This window comes from Engystomops pustulosus, chromosome 10 (genome assembly GCF_040894005.1).
Source record: "Engystomops pustulosus chromosome 10, aEngPut4.maternal, whole genome shotgun sequence".
NCBI lineage: Eukaryota > Metazoa > Chordata > Amphibia > Anura > Leptodactylidae > Engystomops > Engystomops pustulosus.
The window spans coordinates 54543030-54564955 of record NC_092420.1 but is presented as its reverse complement, the minus strand read 5'-3'; the positions used below and the strand labels follow the sequence as shown (position 1 = coordinate 54564955).

General features: G+C 43.8%; 1 protein-coding gene across 6 annotated transcripts in view; it reads right to left on the bottom strand.

Moving 5' to 3' along the window:
- Positions 1-21926, bottom strand: part of DENND1B (DENN domain containing 1B) — a 122716-nt gene that overhangs the window by 99926 nt on the left and 864 nt on the right. For all 6 annotated transcript variants that reach the window (XM_072128093.1, XM_072128096.1, XM_072128094.1 and 3 more), the window contains exon 2: positions 9969-10033. In XM_072128093.1, the coding sequence (XP_071984194.1) occupies positions 9969-10033 (65 nt within the window). The remainder of the gene's footprint in view (positions 1-9968; positions 10034-21926) is intronic.

The window sequence follows — 21926 nt, the reverse complement described above, 5'->3', positions numbered from 1 at the left end:
TAACCTCTCCTCTCTTGCATTTGTCCTTCTAGCCTTCTTTGGGAACTTGAATGAGTTTGTGATGTTGTAAAGATGCAATATTCTAGAAATCACAGACTTGGAATGACCAACTTCTCTTGCTATGGCCAATAAGGTTACCCCTTTTACCTTCATGGACAGCCTGCTGCAGGAGGATTTAGTCCATTGGACCAGCACAACATTTTTGTGAAGCAGGTGAAAACTGGCAAGTTAGGCACCAGTTAAATCGAGTTTGTCAGATAATGAAATAAATTAGCACCAGGTTTAAGATAAACAACAGTAACTTGCAGGTATCTGAAAGTGTTATCTCATTTACATTTGTATTATGTGCTTTAGAATATATACAATGTATGAAATAAGGTAGTGAGGCCAGCAGTGATACGCACTGACAGCGGCTTTACTGCTACAGCAGGAGTTCCGGGCTGTAGCAGGTGAATTGCTGTCAATATAATGTCACCGCTAACAGACTATGGACAACTTGGTGTAAGCTTTTCTTGTAATACATTAATAAATCAAAATCTCCAAGTGGCAGCTTTTACCATATTCAGAAATTTGGCTGTTGGTGTTCCAAAGCACTGGTCACATGTTCTCTCTCATAAGTCTCTACCGCATATTCTGCCCTCTCGCCTGTCTCATAATGATTTAAAGAGACAGAGAGGGTATTATCTTTTATCTACTGACACTGCGAGGGAGAGGAAACACTGGGCAGCAAGTGAATGTTACAAACGGAGAGGTAGAGGCATAACTGAGGGAGGTATACAGTAGTAATGAGCTGTATCAGACTGAGCTGTCTGCTGTGAGATGGGAAGGGGAAGAGTGTAGACAAGTAAGGGGGGTGGCTGAGAGAGGGATTGAGCTGCGTCATACTGAGCCGGAGCTTGCTGTGAGATTGTAAGGGAAGTGGAATTACTTGGCTTGCTGGCGCTTGTAACAGATCCTTATGCATGAGATGAAGGACTTGATTCAGATGGATTTTAGTGATGAAGCACAAAGTACAATTTTAATGCACTTTTATTGGTAAATCATTTTAATTAATCTTAGGTGCAAATAGTTTGGGCTTGGGCTTGGACTTTATAGACGTAACCGGAGATGAAAAAGAAAAACATTTATAGACGTTTAAAGAAAATCTACCATTAAAATCAAGCATGATAAACCAGGGACACTTACTCATAGGTCCAGGCACTGTCACTATGGTAATCTTGTTATATTTGTTGTGCATGGTCTCCCTCCTTCTAAAATTAACTTTTAAACTGATGCCAATGAGTCTGAGGGGCTACTCTAAGCCTTTACTGTTACACTGTCTCACCCTCCCCACTGCTCCCTCAGCACTTGTGCAGTACGGCCGAAGGGTGAAAAGTCATTTTAAAAGACATTTTTTTTATCCTATTAAAACAGGTTGGAGAGCCACTTGCTGTATAACTCTCCAGTTGTTTTCTACTAGAAAAACTAGAACTTTTATATTTGAGTCCCAACCACAGAAGTAGCAGTTAAAAGGGGTGATAATTATATTGTTACCCCCTATCAACGGGGGGACAACGACCCCTGGTGGGCGTTGGACTTTTTGAATATCCATCAATCAAAAGAATGAGGGTCCTACTATCACTAATTGGTGTAATAGCAGGTTAAACATTCGCCCTGCTTCTCCAATATAATCCTATGAAGTTGCTGAGCACAGCGTTCAGCTACGCTCTCATAGACAGAGAATTTGAGTGCCAGAGATTCTACAGCGCTGTGCTCTGCAATTTCTGACTCTGACCCATAGTAGCCAAACCCCAATCTCTTCATCAGTGCATATACACTGTGCATATAGTTAAACAATATAAATTGATGCAACCCTTTAAACACAAGATTTTGTCACATCTTCTAGAAAGTGTTTCACTTTTACAAATCAGTGTGTCTCACTGACAATTTTCTCATTGAACGACTATATGACGTAAAATGCACCCGTGTTATGGTGGAATTTTCTCCTACAGATATAAGAAGGTGTGGCTTCATTGATAAAGGGGTGTGGCCACATACAGTGGGTGTGATCTAGGTACAAGCACAGGCCGCCAATAATTTCACCAAAATATTGGCACAGTTCTATGGCATGAACAAGACCAACAGTAGTTAAAAGCAGACAGTATAACAATGCACCAGATTTAAGCCTGATGCATTTTTACTACTTTCCTTATATTGTAATATTGTATATACAATATCTGTAAAGCTAACCCATGATTTTCATCCTAAATGTAATCTGAAATAACGGTCAGTCTTCTTCTATCAGTACATATTGTCAGGTTTAATGTGGGACATTTGGCAGTCCTACACACATTCTTTCATCTTATCCATAAAACCTTATCATGGGGAACGTGGCAATTCCTTTCAGGTGCACGTACGTAAGAGTTATGAGCCACATGTGACCGAGCGCCGTTTTATCTTGCACTTTCTTTCAACTTGCAAGTGCAAAGATATTAAACTTTAGGGTTCACTTTTTCCTATACCAGTTTTGTATTATGAATGTTCCTAACTTTATCCTCAGGACTTTGTGACCACTGGTGTAATTGAGGTTTAGGTTTCCCATTCACTACAATAATCAATTTTAACTAATAAGGTGCCGAAGGCTGAAGCTACACGCCATCTTAAAGGTTCGTCTAGCCTTTTTGAAACATAATCTGGAACAACAATATGGGGTACAACACCCAGTGCCACGGCTGATGAGGTGTTTAAGGGGCTGTGGTGCTCATGCAGGATTGTGCCATTAGTACTTTCTTAATATGCAGCAGTCTAAAAACTGATATAAATATAGAGGAGGCTGCATCACTCTCATTACCCATTAAAGGGAAAGCATCACCAGAAAATCCCCCTGATTTTTAACCAGGGACATATCTATAGCTTCCTTTCTTCTCAAATCAACTTTTAGAATAATGCTAAGGAGCTACAAGGGCTCTGTAGTGCCATTACCAGAGCTCATCTATGCTGTAGATTGACAAGTTGTGGTTCTCCCCTCCCACTGAGTGAGATTACAGCAGGCAGAGGGAGGGGAATATAAACTCATGCCCAGTGTAACAGTCTATGATGCTGCAGCACGGAAGGGCTCTGTTAACACCACCAGGAGCCCTTAATGGATCATTAGCATGATTTTAGGACCTGATTTTAGAAGGAAAGAGGCCATGGATAAGAAGATTACCACATTGCAGGTGCCTGGATCTATAATTAAGTAGACCTGGTTAATCCATGCTTGATTTTGCTGGTAATCTCCTCAATTGATATATTTTAGTATTTTTTGATGCTCTTTTTATTTCATTGTCAACACCTATAATTGATAAAAGGTTCTATATCCTGCAACTCTCAGTCTGGCCAGATGGCTAAATAATACAGTGACACTTGCTGGTACTGAAGGGCTTTCTATGCAGCAGTCTCCTTGTTTAAGACAGGATTACAATAGAAGACACAAACTCTATAGAAAACACCATTGTTACATCGCTACTGACAATAGATAGCGTCATAGCATTTCTGCACAGTAATCTCTCCATAGCCCTTAATGAGCCGACACCAGGTCATTCCTGCCTGTGGCCATGAGGCTGCTGTAAATGCTGTAATTATATGTAAGGTCTCAGTCAAAATGAACTCCTATAACACATTCTTTTTGAAGGTCAGGCTCCCACCTGTCTGATAGCCTATCCCAAGCTGGAATATACCTGCTGGGCAGGATTTCTGCAGAGGGAATAAAAAGAAGGCACTGCAAGTCACATACAACTTTATGCTGCCCTGTAGATTACTGATCAGAACAAAACAGAGACCAGAATGGCAAATAAGCAAAGCCAATGATAAGCCCGGGCGGTTTTAGGCAGTAACATTGCACTTTTTCTTGCTGTATTTCACATTAAACAAATACTTGCTCGCTTTTCCATTAGTCAGCAGCGCAGCTCCAGTGTAAAACTTAAAGGGATCCCAATGATGGCCGATGAGTTCCTGTGTTTGTGTATAAGCTGCGCTTTCTTTTGAAGCTCTGCCAAGGCTCTGGTGTTAATGACACGAGCAGGAAATCATAAGGCAGGGGGCAGCTGTGTATTATTCTGGATTTAGCTGTGAACACATCACACAGAAAACATGCAGATCCACTGGGAGGCTGAGATGTGTTAGTGCAGATAATGACGGAAATGCGGCTACTTTTCAATGTATGAATTCAAGAAAAACCTATTCAGGAGAAGTAAATACAGAGGATAGAGGTCAAACTTGAAGGTGTAGGGCAGAGGCCTCAGGAGGAGTTCTTGTAGCCCGGCTTGTGAGGAAGAGGAACTAGTTTACTGCTGACCGCAAACTGTATAAAGTTAGTCAGACTGTCAACGTAATATTCTGGAGCTAATCACGGACCACTTCCAAGGTAAATACGAAACCCTAATAGGGTCTCCCACTCCTCTGGTAAAGTTTGCATCTTATAGTCGAAAAAGCTTTACATAAACTCATGATAGAATCGTGATAGTGTCCAACCCATTTAATATTTAGCACACCAGATGCACAACATTCTGTCATTACTAAGAGGTTCGGACCTAGTAATTCCGACCCAGCAATGAAATAGTCAATTTCAATGCCATAGTTAAAGTCGATTTGGCTGGTCAGGGCGTTTCCAGCCTGCCTTGTTCCTGACCCACTTGATCTAAAATGTCATGGACCAAAAATTGCAACTTTTTCATGCCTCGTTCGCTGTAATTAACTTTACAACACCCCCCGAAGGTCCTCTTCTTGCTTCAGACCTGCGGCGGGTGAGAGAAAGGTCAGTACAGTGTTAATTTTTTTTTTTAAAGGCTTGGCATACTCGGGGCAAGGGCTGGCCAGCTATTTACCGGGGGGGATGGGTTAGTTATATACTGCAGGGGCTGGCAGGCTATATACTGGGGGGGTAGGGGCTGGCAGGCTATATACTGGGGCGGGTGGGCTGGTTATAAACTGCAGGGGCTGGCAGGCTAAATACTGGGGGGGCAGGGGCTGGCAGGGTATATACAGGGGGATATGGGCTGGCAGGTTATATAGTGGGGTGCAGGGGCTGACTATGTACTAGGGGACCAGGGGCTAGCTGGCTACATACTGGGGGACATGGAGCTGGCGAGCTAAATACTGGGGGGAAGGGGGCTGGCAGGCTATATACTGGGGGGAATGGGACTGGCAGGATATATACCAGGGGGCAGGGGCTGGCTGGCTATATACTGGCGTGGCAGGGGCTGGAAAGCTATATACTGGGGGGGCAGGAACTGGTAGGCTGCTAACCATCTCACCATCTTTGGCGCGCAGCTGCTCGTAGCTGCGCGCCCTCGTCCGACGATCCGGCAGTCTGCGCATGCGCAGAATAGCAGGCCCGCGCCTGCGCGGTCACTGCTCCGAAGCCGGGGCTGCACAGGCGCGGGCCTGCTGTTCTGCGCATGCGCAGACTGCCGGATCGTCGGACGAAGATGGTGAGTAGGAGGAGAAAATAGGCTACCGGGGCGTGGAGTAGCCGCCTCGTGTAACCTCAGATGCGGCTACTCCACACCCCAGTAGCCGCATAAGAAAATTAGCATAAACGATTGATAAAAGTTACCAAAAAATTGCGGGGACGTGAGTATTAGCCCTTAAAAGGGCTATCCTCACGTCCCATTGATCCACCTACCACCCGATCTACCTTTATAGGTAGATTTGTGGTGGTAGGTGCCCTTTAATTTCTAATCAGCCATTCACATTGCGGCAACTCAGTGCATTTAGGCATGTAGACATAGTCAAGACAATCTCCTGCAGTTCAAACCGAGCATCAGTATGGGGAAGAAAGGTGATTTGAGTGCCTTTGAACGTGGCATGGTTGTTGGTGCCAGAAGGGCTGGTCTGAGTATTTCAGAAACTGCTGATCTACTGGGATTTTCACGCACAACCATCTCTAGGGTTTACAGAGAATGGTCCGAAAAAGAAAAAACATCCAGTGAGCGGCAGTTCTGTGGGCGGAAATGCCTTGGTCAGAGGAGAATGGGCAGACTGGTTCGAGCTGATAGAAAGGCAACAGTGACTCAAATCGCCACCCGTTACAACCAAGGTAGGCAGAAGAGCATCTCTGAACGCACAGTACGTCAAACTTGAGGCAGATGGGCTACAGCAGCAGAAGACCACACCGGGTGCCATTCCTTTCAGCTAAGAACAGGAAACTGAGGCTACAATTTGCACAAGCTCATCGAAATTGGACAGTAGATGATTGGAAAAATGTTGCCTGGTCTGATGAGTCTCGATTTCTGCTGCGACATCCGGATGGTAGGGTCAGAATTTGGTGTCAACAACATGAAAGCATGGATCCATCCTGCCTTGTATCAACGGTTCAGGCTGGTGGTGGTGGTGTCATGGTGTGGGGAATATTTTCTTGGTACTCTTTGGGCCCCTTGGTACCAATTGAGCATCGTTGCAATGCCACAGCCTACCTGAGTATTGTTGCTGACCATGTCCATCCCTTTATGACCACAATGTACCCAACATCTGATGGCTACTTTCAGCAGGATAATGCGCCATGTCATAAAGCTGGAATCATCTCAGACTGGTTTCTTGAACATGACAATGAGTTCACTGTACTCAAATGGCCTCCACAGTCACCAGATCTCAATCCAATAGAGCATCTTTGGGATGTGGTGGAACGGGAGATTCGCATCATGGATGTGCAGCCGACAAATCTGCGGCAACTGTATGATGCCATCATGTCAATATGGACCAAAATCTCTGAGGAATGCTTCCAGCACCTTGTTGAATCTATGCCACGAAGAATTGAGGCAGTTCTGAAGGCAAAAGGGGGTCCAACCCGTTACTAGCATGGTGTACCTAATAAAGTGGCCTGTGAGTGTATATATATCCATGTGCCATATGCTGAAGCAGTGGACAGCAAAAGAACAATAATTATGTTTATGAAGATAAGGACTAACAGTGTACAATTAGAGGTTGCGATTGTTGTACTTGTGTCTCTTTTAACTTTAACTTGTGCTATGTAACTTTAATAAATTGTTACAGTCAGGCCTATGGATATGACATATAGGGGAGATTTATCACTGCTTCTATGCCAGTTTTCTGGTGTAGAAGCAGTGGATTAATCACAAATTCCCAAAATCGCAAATACGAAGGGGGCGTAGAGAGGCTGTGGCCGGTGGAGGGGGCATTACTTTCCAAAAGGTCATGAAACAGGCCTGGAGAGAAATGATGGTACACCCGAAAAAATTTGAACAAAGAGCCATGTTATTCAGAAAATGTTGCACATAATTTAAACTTTAAGATCTATGGGACTGGACGTGGCCACAGGAGGAAAATTTATGAAAAATCAAAGAGATGAATAATAGAAATGGTAACTCAAGAGCCCAGAAAACCTTCTAAAGAGATTTAAGTGAACTTTTACGCTCAAGGTACATCAATGTCCGATTGCACCATCCTTTGTTCTCGAAGCCAAAGTGGACTTAATAGGAGACAACCAAGGAGGACACCTTAGGTGAGAACAAATCATAAAGAAGCAAGGCTGGAATTTGCAAAATTACATGTTGACAGAACACAAAGCTTCTGTGAGAATGTCCTATAGTCAGATGAGACTAAAATCGAACTTTTTGGCAAGGCACATTAGCTTTACTTTCACAGACAGAAAAATAAAGCATATCTTGAAATGAACACTGTCCCTACTGTGAAACATCAAGAAGGCCCTGTCATGTTCCAGGGCTGATTTGCTGCAGCTGGCACAGAGGGTCTTGAATCTGTGCAGGGTACAATGAAATCCCATGTTTCACAACCACTTGCTAAAAAGTGCCTGTGTTTGAAGGTCAGGAGGATTCAACACTGCCAAACCTTCCCGACTGCTGTAATGGAGATCGGGAGAAGCGCTGCTAAAGCGTTTCATCCGATTTCCATGAGAAAAGTACTTGTGCACTGCTCTCCTCTACCTGTCGATCTGACATGTAAGAAGCAGGACATGCTATGATGTCAACTGGTCACATGACCTGGAAGAATAGGCTGTATACAGGAAGAAAGGCGATAGGGGCTTTTATTTAGAAGAGGTTGGGAACTGATTGTATGTGTGTATGGAGTAAACTAAAAGGATAGGGAGCAGATTTAGCAAATATGGTGGACAGAGATGAGGGGATCTCGGGGATTTCTTCATTCTAAGGGGTTTAGAGCTGCTATTGGGGGGCTGTATGGCACATTTCATTAATGGGAAAGGCTAGAGAATGAGGCATTTCATTACTGCTGCAGAGCATTACATTACAGGGGAAAGAGGTTGCATAGGCATTACATTCCTGGGGGAGGCTGCATGGGGCATTGCATTACTTGGGGAGGCTGCATGGGGTATTGCCTTCCTGGGGAAGGCTGCATGGGGCATTGCACTCATGGGGGAGGCTGCATGGAGTATTGGCATTATTGGGGGAGGCTGCATGGGGTATTTCATTACTGGAGAAGGCTGAATGAGGTATTTCATTACTGGAGGAGGCTGCTGGGCATTTAATTAGTGGAGGAAGCTGCTGGGCATTACATTACTAGGGGAGGATATATGGGGTATTCCATTACTTGGGAAGGCTGTGACCAATGCATTTCCCACCCTATGCTTATACCTTAATCAGAGGGACAATACATATTAAAAGATGCAAAGAATTTGACCACCGTGGTAGTGGAAAATAAGAAACATTAAAGACGTCGAAGGGATTTTCACTCTAGAAACACTTTTGTATTGTCTTATGGTCAACACAATAAATCAATGACTTATCTACTACATTCAAAGGCTTGTATAAGGCAAGCATACTGCCAGGAAACAAGTGGATTGACCACCACAGTACACACACAAGGTATTTCACTTTGACTTACAAAGAACAAGCATTACACTATCAGTACTGCATCAGTACTTCTTAAAAATTATTTTGAAAAAGGAAAAGGAGTTTCATGTTTTTTTTATTTGCGAAAACCACAAAACCACAAAAAGTCCTCTTCATTTAACAGAGAAAAATTGCAGGCCTACAGAAAAGTGTCAGGTTATCAAGAACATTGTCCATTGTAGCCATCATTGTATGAAAACTTATCTAAAGCAATTTCTGACGATTTACAACCATAGGACAGATGTTGCGCAAATGATGGAGGGATTATTACAGACGCTGAATATTACCTTATACAATCTTAACACTATCAGCCTCAGACACTAATGGTAGATGTGTCCTTAGAAGATGTTCCTCAAGACTCCCTTTATAACTCTTTATGCCGCAATTGCGAAAATATAGTTATAAAAGTTATGCTGCGCAATGGGTGAAGTGCATAAGTTAATATTTGAGGCTCCCTGAGGCTCTTGGGTAACATTTTATAACTCTATATTACCGCTTTTGCTGGATACAGAGTTATAATAAAAGAGCCCTGAGGAACGATGAACTTCTTGTTAGGACACATCTAACATCAGTACTGATGCACTGACGGTAGATGTACTTTAAGGCGGGTCGTACATTTTCCTTGTAAGATATACCAGGAGCATTGAAAGGAGCATGTCCATTCAGTTCAGTGATTTTAGGTTCCGTCCAGTAAATCCGGCACAAGTTTGTTGGATCAAACATGTTTGCTGGCAACAGACTTTAGGCAAACCCTCATATGGCTGAAAGCTATTCCTTCTACCCTGCCCTGTACACATCCACACCCAACTCAATTTGTAGCATGTAGCATGTGTATAAGAAGTCAAAAGGAGCGTCTTACTCTGCAGCCACTTCTGAAGATGGTCATTACTGCTAACAACAAAAGTATCCACCGTTCCTTTCCCTATAATCAGCAGTCTTTACTTCTCACAGAGCTTATTCAGATGGCCATTACGGGGGTCGTGATCATGGTGGTCATATGATTTGTGAGCAGATCATTATCCCCATATCATTCTACGACTCCCAATTAGGTGAGTACAACAAAAAACAAACAAATGAGCTCTTCTTTCCAGACTTTCATTTTAATAAAAGAACACAAGTTACCTTCATTTTCAGACTCAGGACACTCCACCTTCAGCACCAAATCAAATGTCCTCTCAGGCTTCTCCCTGCAACACAAGCAGAACGTCAACACTTCTGCACATAAGGAGAGTTGTACGTGAAGGGCAAGTCAGGGCAAAAAACTTTTTTTCCAATAGCTTTATATTTAACCAAACAAAAGTAGTAAGAAGGTTTTTTTCCTTATAGGGTGTCCCATATTGTGTCCCATATTTAAAGGGGTTGGTCATAAAAAGGAACATTTACAAGGGTGAGTACATTTCCCTAATAGGGCCACCCACATTTTACCTCTACCACAAGATTTTCCTGCTGGCAGCTGGTTTCATGCCTTCTGGGGTTCAGTGGGCCACGCGCTCATTACCTCTCTGTGAACACCACTCCTATAACACAGGCTGGAGGGACGTGTCATGCATACAGTAATGAACAGTAATGAACTGCCCCTGAACCTCTGGAAGTCCTCAGCACAAGGGACATCACAGGTCCCGTGAACTGCACATCCTACAGGCAGAAGGGTTAGGTACAACATGGTTACCCTTTTAGGGTAATGTGTTTACTCTGGTACTTTATGGGAAAATTATTTGTGGCCAACCCCTTTAACAGTTATCCCCTATCCAGTGGATAGGGAATAACACTGTAATTACAGAGGGTTTGGCTGCTGGAACCCCGAACAATCATTAGGGGTTTAGCATGTGCCCTTCCTAAATGTCTACAAAGTTACAAAGTGCTGGAGAGAGCCAAACGTTGTGCTGGCTTGTTTCATGTGCATAGGGGATGACAGGGGTTGTCCTGCCACAAAAAGGTTATTTACAATGCACAAAGAACTGCAAAATACCTGAAACTTTTTTGTTCTGCGATGAACTCAAAATTGGTAACTCAATTTCGGACAAATATCAAGTGCAATAGATGTCCACGAGCAACTATGTGATTGTATATAGCACTCAAGTACTTCTAGTAATAACACAATTGGAAGAATTATCCATGGATTTCAGCCACACAATGGTAGATATTCTGAGGCTTTCTACATGGCTGCAGTTCTGTTATTACTATGCAGGACACATGTAAAGTTGCCTGACAAATATCGATTCAAGCTCCAGCTCGTTCTGACATTTTATTCGTATAGATATATGTCATATGGGAATACAAGGAAGAAGACTTCATGCTTGTCACACTGCCTTTTACCAGGGACAGAGAACTTTTTTGTCATTTGCTAATCAAAAATGTCATCAATTTAGAAAGTGGTCAGGAAAAATAACCTGCAGCCAGTGAGAGGACTGGAAGGTTTATACTGGAAGGAAATCTGCCAGCCCCTGATATTGGAGGTGTTTGCCCAGGGGATGCATGTAACAAGGGCAGAGCTACCATCTAAAGCTGATGTATGGACAGCAGTGATTACTGGCTCAGACAATATTACTTGTTAAGGGGACACTATGGTAACAGCTCTAGGGATGAGGACACAATGCTGAATTTCTTAATGCAGCAGGAATTATACTAATGAGTCACAGGGGCTCTGGGGGGCTCCAGCGCCCCTCAGTGTTGTAACATCACATCCCGTTACACCAGTGGTTCTCAACCTGTGGGTTGGGACCCCAGCGGGGGTTGAACGACCAAAAACGGGGGTCGCCTAAAGCCATCGGAGCCGCAATTTTACTGTGTTTTTACTGCGAGTTGCATGGTTTGGGGTCACCACAGCATGAGGAACTGTATTGCGGGGTCACATCATTAGAAAGGTTGAGAACCACTGCGTTACACGGTCTCATCCAGTCTCTTCTGGACCCAACAGGAAGTTCTGGGAGATCACAAGACCCACTTCACCCAATGACTAGCCTCCTAAGACACAAAATGTGACTTCTGTTTTCCACTGGCTTTACTTCTTGTCTAAGGAGGCTAGTAATTGGTTATGAATAGGTTAAAGAATATGTGGCTATATGAGCCCCATGGCTATCTTGCAATAATTCACCTGAAACAATTGCCATGTATTGAATGGGCAAATTACTATGGGTTAAAAAACAGGATTCAAAAACACAGAAATCACAGGTCATAGATACGTAAAATTCTTGACCAGCTCAATGGTCTGATATGGCGCTCAATGTCAGTGTTAAAGCCACTGAATATTGAAAATATATGGAATTCATAAAGACATATATATTGTGTAATATATTGTATATATCGCTGTATATGGACCAACATTCATTGCCTATGTAGGCAGGCAATGTGCATCGCCGCTAGGGGTGCAAAGGTAACAGAGATTAAAAAAAAAAAAAAAAAAACAAAGGGTGCACTTCCAGGTATAGGCAGGAGTTCAGGTTGATTGTATTGTATTGTATTAGTCTATGCATGTAGACAACGCGTTTCATCACTGAACTAGTGTCATCATCAGGTCAAAGCTAACAGGAGCGGCAAATAGGGAAAAAAAGATATGGCAGCTAAAAATGCCAGCAGTAGCTTATACGGAAGTATAACAGCAGCAGAGCATACAGTCCGTCCTTAGGCCAGATTTCCAATGGGAACACAGCCTTCCAGGAAATTAGACATTGGTGTTCCTTACTTATCTTCACTGCTCTGTGTACAACCAAAATAAGAGACGAAACAGGAGAATTAACATAAAGGACGTAACAGGTCTGTCAGGCTTCTTTGTAAAAAGCTACTACAGTTGGAATTTGGAAGGAAATGTTCATTATTTAGGGATTGTTACAGGAAGAAAGTCCCCCCCCCCGCCCCAATATGATCAACTCTGTAGAATAATGGAGTCTATTTTAGACTCTGCAGACTATGTAACTGAGAGCAAAAAAATCCCATTGACTACAATGGGATCCATTTGGCTTTCCTTATGGTCTCTGTGATTTTGCCCAATGAAAAGTCCTGCTTTTGTATAACACTTGATGAATGCTGTCCTATTGTGTCTTTATATAACAGTTGTAACGGCATCTGCTCATATTTTTGCAAAAATTCAATAAATTTGCCACTATTTTTTTATCTCCATATAAAGATAAGTGTGAACACAACCTTATTTACTCTGCCAGGCTTTTATAGATACAAGATAGTAGAAAATACCAGCTGAACCTGTACTGAGACTATAATTTAATAGCAGGTAATGTCGCCTAAATGTAACTAAAAGCTGCTGAATAGTAATTATTGGCATATAAAGGCGCATAGCATTAAGATGCCTTGCTGGATGATCTCCATATAGCTAGATACCGTCCTCTGACTGCCCAGGGTCCTGCTGACTCAAGGGTCTATTTATATCCCACTACTCCTGGCTGCTATTATTAGATCCAGCTAATATACTGCTTTACAAGCTCATCTACATTATTGACTAGAAACACAAATCTCTCAGACTATATTAACATTTGACAGATGCAGGTTCATAGGGCTAAACACACAGACTGTGGAGAGAGTGAATCCGTCATGTCACTGTGACAGGTGGGCAGATAAAGCAGGTGCCCTGTGGCCCTGTGGTATTTATACCCAGTCTGACTGTCACTCGCCCACGTGCTCCACATAGTCATGAAAAAGGCATCATGTCTGGCGATAATAAGCTACCGGCCCGAACCACAAAGATTTATCAACAGTCTCATAACACACGTTCCTTTATGAGCAGAAAACTGCACCAAATTTATCAAAATGGGGTATAGGATATACCTGCAGCCCACTAGGAGGCTAAACCCTGGCTACATGCCAACATTTTGCACCATGAAAGGGAAGAGTCTTTAACTACATGACATCATGTGGTCCTACCACTGGGTAGTTAAAGGGATGTCATCATCTTAACTACTTGTATAGAAGGGAGGGGGCGAGGATGGAGAGAATCAGTGTTCCTGAGGAAGACTCCAAGACTCCATGACAGGGGGGCAGGCAGCCAAGTGTATTTTCAAAATCTGTGTTTTGAGAACGCTACTGAGAAAATATAGGTTTAGGTTCTGTGTGTACTAAGCTAGAGGAACCCATCATTAGGTTGAACCTGATGACAGGTTCCCTATAACACCACTGACATACTGGTGTGTGCCCCCTCTGACAGGATCTGCTATTCTTTAAGCTTCCTATGCCCTGGTTTTTAAGAAAAAAAATTCCTGGGAATAACCCTTTGAGCAGTGGACATCAGCTGTGTATTACATATATTACATTACATTGTATACAGTACAATCCCTGGGGTGAAAGATGTTCCCATTGATGAACAGCAATCTAAGTACCGTAGTTACTTATTATAAGTCCTGCCAGAGGTAGAGCAATCATTCAGAAGGTCACACACCCAATTCCACTAAACACCTAACAAAATGTTAAAAAATTATTTAAAGAAAAGAAACCAAAAGTACAAAACAAAACTTCCCATTTCCCCCTTTAACCCTTAGTGAGCAAACTATTTTCTGCAGTTTTCCTTTGTGGAATGCAAAAACCGTTTTTTAAGTACGTAAAGGTAACAGGTAGCTGCAAATGTTAACAAGTTATTGATTCAACTTAAATATCTCTTTCTTGAGAGAAATAAGAAAAAACAACATTGACTTCTTGACCATTATTGTGCATTATTGGCTTCCTACAGCAAATTCCATCATAAACCAGGGACACCTATTCATAGATCCAGGCACTGCGACTGTGGTGATCTCCTTATATTTCTTATATCTTATATCGGTTAGCCATGGCCCCAGTATATGGCCTGCCAGCTCCCTGGCCCCAGTATATGGCCGGCCAGCTCCCTGCCCCCAGTATATGGCCTGCCAGCTCCCTGGCCCCAGTATATGGCCGGCCAGCTCCCTGCCCCCAGTATATGGCCTGCCAGCTCCCTGGCCCCAGTATATGGCCGGCCAGCTCCCTGCCCCCAGTATATGGCCTGCCAGCTCCCTGGCCCCAGTATATGGCCTGCCAGCTCCCTGACCCCAGTATATGGCCTGCCAGCTCCCTGACCCCAGTGTATGGCCTGCCAGCTCCCTGGCCCCAGTATATGGCCTGCCAGCTCCCTGGCCCCAGTATATGGCCTGCCAGCTCCCTGGCCCCATTATATGGCCTGCCAGCTCCCTGGCCCCAGTATATGGCCTGCCAGCTCCCTGCCCCCAGTATATGGCCTGCCAGCTCCCTGGCCCCAGTATATAGCCTGCCAGCTCCCTGGCCCCAGTATATGGCCTGCCAGCTCCCTGGCCCCAGTATATGGCCTGCCAGCTCCCTGGCCCCAGTATATGGCCTGCCAGCTCCCTGGCCCCAGTATATGGCCTGCCAGCTCCCTGGCCCCAGTATATGGCCTGCCAGCTCCCTGGCCCCAGTATATGGCCTGCCAGCTCCCTGGCCCCAGTATATGGCCTGCCAGCTCCCTGCCCCCAGTATATGGCCTGCCAGCTCCCTGGCCCCAGTATATGGCCTGCCAGCTCCCTGCCCCCAGTATATGGCCTGCCAGCTCCCTGGCCCCAGTATATGGCCTGCCAGCTCCCTGGCCCCAGTATATGGCCTGCCAGCTCCCTGGCCCCAGTATATGGCCTGCCAGCTCCCTGGCCCCAGTATATGGCCTGCCAGCTCCCTGGCCCCAGTATATGGCCTGCCAGCTCCCTGGCCCCAGTATATGGCCTGCCAGCTCCCTGGCCCCAGTATATGGCCTGCCAGCTCCCTGGCCCCAGTATATGGCCTGCCACCCCCCTGACCCCAGTATATGGCCTGCCAGCTCCCTGGCCCCAGTATATGGCCTGCCACCCCTGTAAATACCCGAGTATATACAGTAACTTTTTACAAAACAAAAAAAAAGTGTTTCTGTACCCTTCCATGACCCATAACATTTCTATTTTTCCGGTGATGGATAAAGATGGGAAAAAAGTATTTAGTCATTTTGTGCAAGAGAGGCCTATAATTGGTAAATCTTGATAGACCTCAACTATGAGAGACAAAATGAGAAAACGAAATAATTTATTGGCAAATTGTGGTGGAAAATAAGTATTTGGTCGCCTACAAACAAATTTCTGTCTCTCACAGACTTTTAACTTCTGTAAGAAGCGCCTCTGTCCTCCACTCATTACCTATAGTAATGGCTCCTGTTTGAACTAGTTATCAGTATAAAATACACGTGTCCACAACCTCTGACAGTCACACTCCAAACTCCATTATGGCGGAGATCAAAGAGCTGCTGAAGGCCACCAGAAACAAAATTTTAGACCTGCACCAGGCTGGGAAGACTGAATCTGCAATAGGCAGCAGCCTTGGTGTGAAGAAATCAACTGCGGGAGCAATAATTAGAAGATGGAAGACATACAAGATTACAAGATCTCCCTCAACCTGCAGAAAGCTGGGACCAACATAACAAAGGCTTCCATCAGTAACAAACTACACCACCAGGGACTCAGATCCTGCAGTGCCAGATGTATCTTCCTCCTTACGCCAGTACATATTCGGACCATCTGAAGTTTGCTAGAGAGCATTTGGATGTTCTAGAAGAGTATTCTGCAGGACAACTGATCCGTGTACATAAAAGATTGAATGGGGCCATGTATTGTGAGATTTTGAGCACAAACCTCCTTCCATCAGCAAGGGCATTGAAGGGGTGATTGTGTCTTTCAGCATGACAATGATCCAAAGCGCACCACCAGGGCAACAAAGGAGCGGCTTTGTAAGAAGTATTTCAAAGTTCTGGAGTGACCTAGCCAGACTCCAGATCTCAACCCCATAGAAAACCTTTGGAGGGAGTTGAAAGTCTGTATTGCCCAGCAAAAGCCCCAAAACATCACTGCTCTAGAGGAGATCTGCATGGAGGAATGGGCCAACCTTGTGAAGACTTACAGAAAACGTTTGACCTCTGTCATTGCCAATAAAGAATATATAACAAAGTATTGAGATGAACTTTTGTTATTGGCCAAATACATATTTGACATCATAATTTGTAACTAAATTCTTTAAAAATAAGACAATGTGATTTTCTGGATTTGTTTTCTCATTTGTCTACATGATGTCCATTACAGGAGAACTTGTACAATTGGCGGCTGATTAACTTGCGTTTTCATTGGTTCTATTTTTTTCTACATATGCCGCTGAACGCTTTTTATTTTGCTCTTTTCTTATTTCTTTTCTTTTTTAGATATATTTTTTTACGTTGTTCACCATACGGAACAATTAATGCAGTGGTTGATTATCTTTATTAAAAAAATTGCATATTGTATAGAGAAACTTAGTTATATTTATACATTATTTTAGTTAGGGAGATTATCTCACTGAACTGAATTGTAATTTTGCTAAATTGTTTAAAAAATTAATTTTTCATCATTCTGCCTCAAATAACATGGGAATAATATAAAAATAAACAGTATGTAACCATGGCATCAAGAAAAATGTCACTCATTTCACAAAACAAACCCCATAAAAGGATAAAATATACACACGCATATGCGCAAAAGCAGACCACATCCTTAACGGTTAATACATGTGGTGCATTTGGTGACTCAACTTAGTCAAAGCCCTTGACATACATGTGACTTAAGGTAATGATGAATATGTGCCTGAATGCTTGGGGGGAGGGGAAAATGACTGCAGAGTGTAAACCATACCAGACATCACCTGTCACCAAAGCTTGGAACATTTTAGGAAGTACAACGAAAAAGTACTTTTGCACCATAAAAGCAGAAACAAGATGTGGAGAAGAGACCAGACCTCTGGTAAGTGTGACGGAAGTAGTACAAGTAGCCACATTCTGATCTACATTAAAACTTTATACACTACACATACACATTGGAGAGAGGGGGGATTTTATTCTGCCTGGCTGGGAGGGGAGGGTGAGGTGTGGGGAGGGAGGGAGGCGAAGGGTAAAATGCTATAATTATTTTTTCTATTGTATGTAATATTGGAATGGTAACAGTTCTGAAATGTAATGTATTTATATTTGGCGTTTTTGTATTTTGAAATTGAAAACAAAATACAGGCAGTCCCCAGGTTACATACAAGATAGGGTCTGGAGGTTTGTTCTTAAGTTGAATTTGTATGTAAGTCGAAACTGTATATTTTATAATGGAAGTTCTAGACAATTTTTTTTCTTTTGCCCCAGTGACAATTGGAGTTTCAAAATTTTTTGGTGTAATTGGACCAAGGATTATCAATACAGCTTCATTACAGACATCTTACAGCTGATCAGTGCAGTCTGGGACTATAGTAAAGCATCCAGAGAGCTTCACCAGAGGTCACAGTGGGCAGAGGGGTCCGTCTGTAACTATGGGTTGTCTGTAAGTCGGGTGTCCTTAAGTAGGGGACCGCCTGTATATATATTTAAAAAAAAAACTATACACTACAGAGCTGTGCAAGTGATAAATGTAACTTAAAGGGACACATAGCTAAAAAAAAAAAATGTATGAGAAAAAAGCAAAGCAAACCCCTATTTAAATTCCAAAATAAGTCTTACACTTACACACGGTACACACAGTTATGCAGACCTAGCAGATCCAAGTCCATACATGCAAACGAGACAGAAGACATCTCAAAACCAAAACAAAACTCAAACTCACACGCGCACCACTGTGGTTGCAATGCACTGGGAATGCAACCACATTCTGCATGGACACCCATTCATTGCAATGTTCGCTCTACTTGTCCTGCCACAGGACATCTACACAAAGCATTGGTATGGGAGTTGTGTTTACACTAATTATTGCCTCCTTGACCCTCTGCTCTACGAACAGAAGTCTATAGTATGAAACAAGAAGGTATTCTGCTGGCTGGAGGTGCAATCCTTCTATGGAAATACAATAAGACACTAAATCTACCTGTGGCTTAATGCCTTCAGCACATGATAGTGTGTGAAAATCAGATCTTACACGGGTCGGATTTTATATATGATGCAAGGAGTAAACCGTAATACACGAGAAAAGAGCCTCATCGATCATGAGAACAGACCTTCACAATTCACACAAATGGGGGTGCGGTTCTCACTAATCGCATGATGTACCCTGTTGCGTATGTGTCCTAACACTCCATTAAAAACGAAGGGAATATGGACGACTCTCCTGGTCTCCCCAATGATGTAGACTAATAAAAAGCTGTTTCCACCTAGGTTTCCACAAATTTAAGCCTGTGCAATATTAATGCCTCTTGTCACTTAAAGCAAACCTGTCATCACAAATTGGCCTAATAAACCACTATCAGTATGTTGTCAAGCAGCTCAACAGCTTCTAGATCAGTGATGGGGAGTGCCCAAACTACAACCAACTTGGATGCAGTAGCATAATTACAGTGAAGGGGGCGTTCAAAGGCAGGGAATGCTTAAAGGTAACCTACCACCACGGATCTACCTATAGAGGTAGATCGGTTAGTAGGTGGATCTATAGGACGTGAGGCTGCCCCTTTGAAGGGCTAATCCTCACGTCCCTGCAATTTTTTATAACTTTTATTCCCCTAATATGTAAATTGTCTAAAGAGGCTACTGGGACATGGAGTAGCCGGAGCTGAGGCTACACTGCGCGGCTACTCCACACCCCAGTAGCCTCTTCGATCCTTCTACCCAAAATCTTCAGCTCTTGAGCTATGAGGAGCTGCGTGCCCTCGTCCGAGAAACCAGCATTCTGCGCATGTGCAGAACAGCAGGCTCGCGTCTGTGCAGTCACTGCTCCAATGTCGGAGCTGCCGGGGAATAAAAGTTATTAAAAAATTGCGGGGACGTGAAGATTAGCCCTTAAAGGAAACCTACCACTTAGTATGGCAGGGGTAAGCTGTAAGTACCGAGCACCAGCTCAGGGTGAGCTGGTGCCGGTACTTACTTTCGTTAGTGTTAAAACCGCGGTATCGCGGTTTTAACACTTTTTAAACTTCAGGGCAGAAGACACTTCGGCGCTGCGTGCGCACGATCGTGCGCGCTCCTCCATAGGAAATAGCGGAGATGTTGCGCGCGCACGGTCGCGCGCAGCGCCGAAGCCCCTTCTGCCCTAAAGTTTAAAAAGTGTTAAAACCGCGATACCGCGGTTTTAACACTAACGAAAGTAAGTACCGGCACCAGCTCACCCTGAGCTGGTGCTCGGTACTTACAGCTTACCCCTGCCATACTAAGTGGTAGGTTTCCTTTAAAAGAGCTATCCTCCCGTCTTATAGATCCACCTACTACCCGATCTACCTTTATAGGTAGATCCGTGGTGGTAGGTTCCCTTTAACTTCAGTGTTAGACTCTTTGCCTCCTTGACTGCATAAAACTAATTTACATCTCACTTCAAAGTTGATTTTCTGGAAGATGCCACCACCTTGGGCCATGGAAAATACATGATCTAGAAGCTGTTCAGCTGTTTGTCAACATACTGCTAGTGGTTTATTAGGCCAGTGTCTGATGATATACATGAATTTCCCTGGTCAGGAATGGTTCATGTCTCTTTTAGACACAATGGGGCAGATTTACTTACCCGGTCCGTTCGCGATCCAGCAGCACGTTCTCTGCGGTGGATTCGGGTCCGGCCGGGATTCATTAAGGCAGTCCCTACGACGTCCACCAGGTGGCGCTGCTGCGCTGTAGAGCATCGGAACGCACTCAAGTTCACCGGCCTATTCCTAGTGAAGGTAAGTGCAAGCTCCGCAAAACATTTTTTTTTAAATGCGGCGTTTTTTTCCGAATCCATCGGGTTTTCGTTCGGCCACGCCCCCCGATTTCCGTTGTGTGCATGCCAATCCGATCACGTGCGCCAAAATCCCGGGGCAATTCAGGGGAAATCGGCGCAAATCGGAAATATTCGGGTAACACGTCGGGAAACCGCGAATCGGGCCACATGGCCCCAATGGGCCACATTTATCAAAACTAGTGCAGCCTGTACTATGTGCAGTTTGCCTGTGGAGTGTGCAGGGGGCACCAGATACATCAAAACTGGCACACAGCCTTCATCTGGCACCTCCTGCACTGCTTGGGAAGTGTGCGCCATTTTTTTTTTTTTCGTGACCCCTTTGGGTGCGCATTTTTTCTCTCTTATCGGACACAGCGCATCCGCGACAAAACTGGCGCAGAGACTTTATAAATACATGTGCAAGCAGTTTGCACGTTCTTTTGAGTGCACAGAGAGGAAACTGGGGCAAACACTTTAATAAATGTGGCCCACTGTGTTTTACCTTATTGTAACATTGTCAGTGCTACATTTGTAGACATTGTTCTTTTCTCCCTTTTTTAATAAACAAGTTTAAAAACACCAAAAACTATGGGCACATGAGAAATAGCTGAGCACAGTGCTAGGTTATCTCTGGCACTCCTATTGACAGTGAGAGCAACGGAGATACAAGAGGACTGGGCTCGCCAACTTCCAACTGCTCTCATAGTGTTGAATGGAGCAGCAGGACACCTGTCTGATCTGCCGCTCCATTCAGCGAATGAGAATGGGAATCCTGTTCTCATACACTTTGGGGGATCAAGTAGTTGGACCCCACCGATCAGATGGTTATTTCTGTAACAACGATAATTGCTACAACTACTTTAAAGCACAGAGGAATACCGTAACTGTACAGAATAATCTAATGTATGTGTATTATTTCCAACTTTCATTCATTCTGGTCACATTAAACTTTTTATTTTTTTGGAGGAGACCCCAGGTTTGTTCCTGTCTGTTAAAAAAAGTCACATGGTCTGTGTGCAGCTGTGATCAACTCAAGTATACAAGGCCGAGCTGCAATACCAGGCATAACCAATGTACTCTGTATAGCCAGGTGCCTGGACAAGCCCTTCAAAGCTGACAAAACAAGCAACTATTGAAAATGGATATTTATAGGAAAGCTCATTCCAATTATTAACTGCCCCTGGCAACATTTACCTGCAGTATGGGGCAGACACAAGTGCCCATCCCAATATAGAGTGCATTTCCCTGCAGCACATTGCGCTACTTATACAGGGTGATGTGCTGCATAAAATGAGCATAAAAGAGATAATAAATGAGATGGTCACATGTATAGCACATCCTCACCTCCTGTCTGCCCTCAATGGCCTAATGTGGGGAATGTGATGTCATTGGCTGACATGAGTTGGCGTCCCCTTAC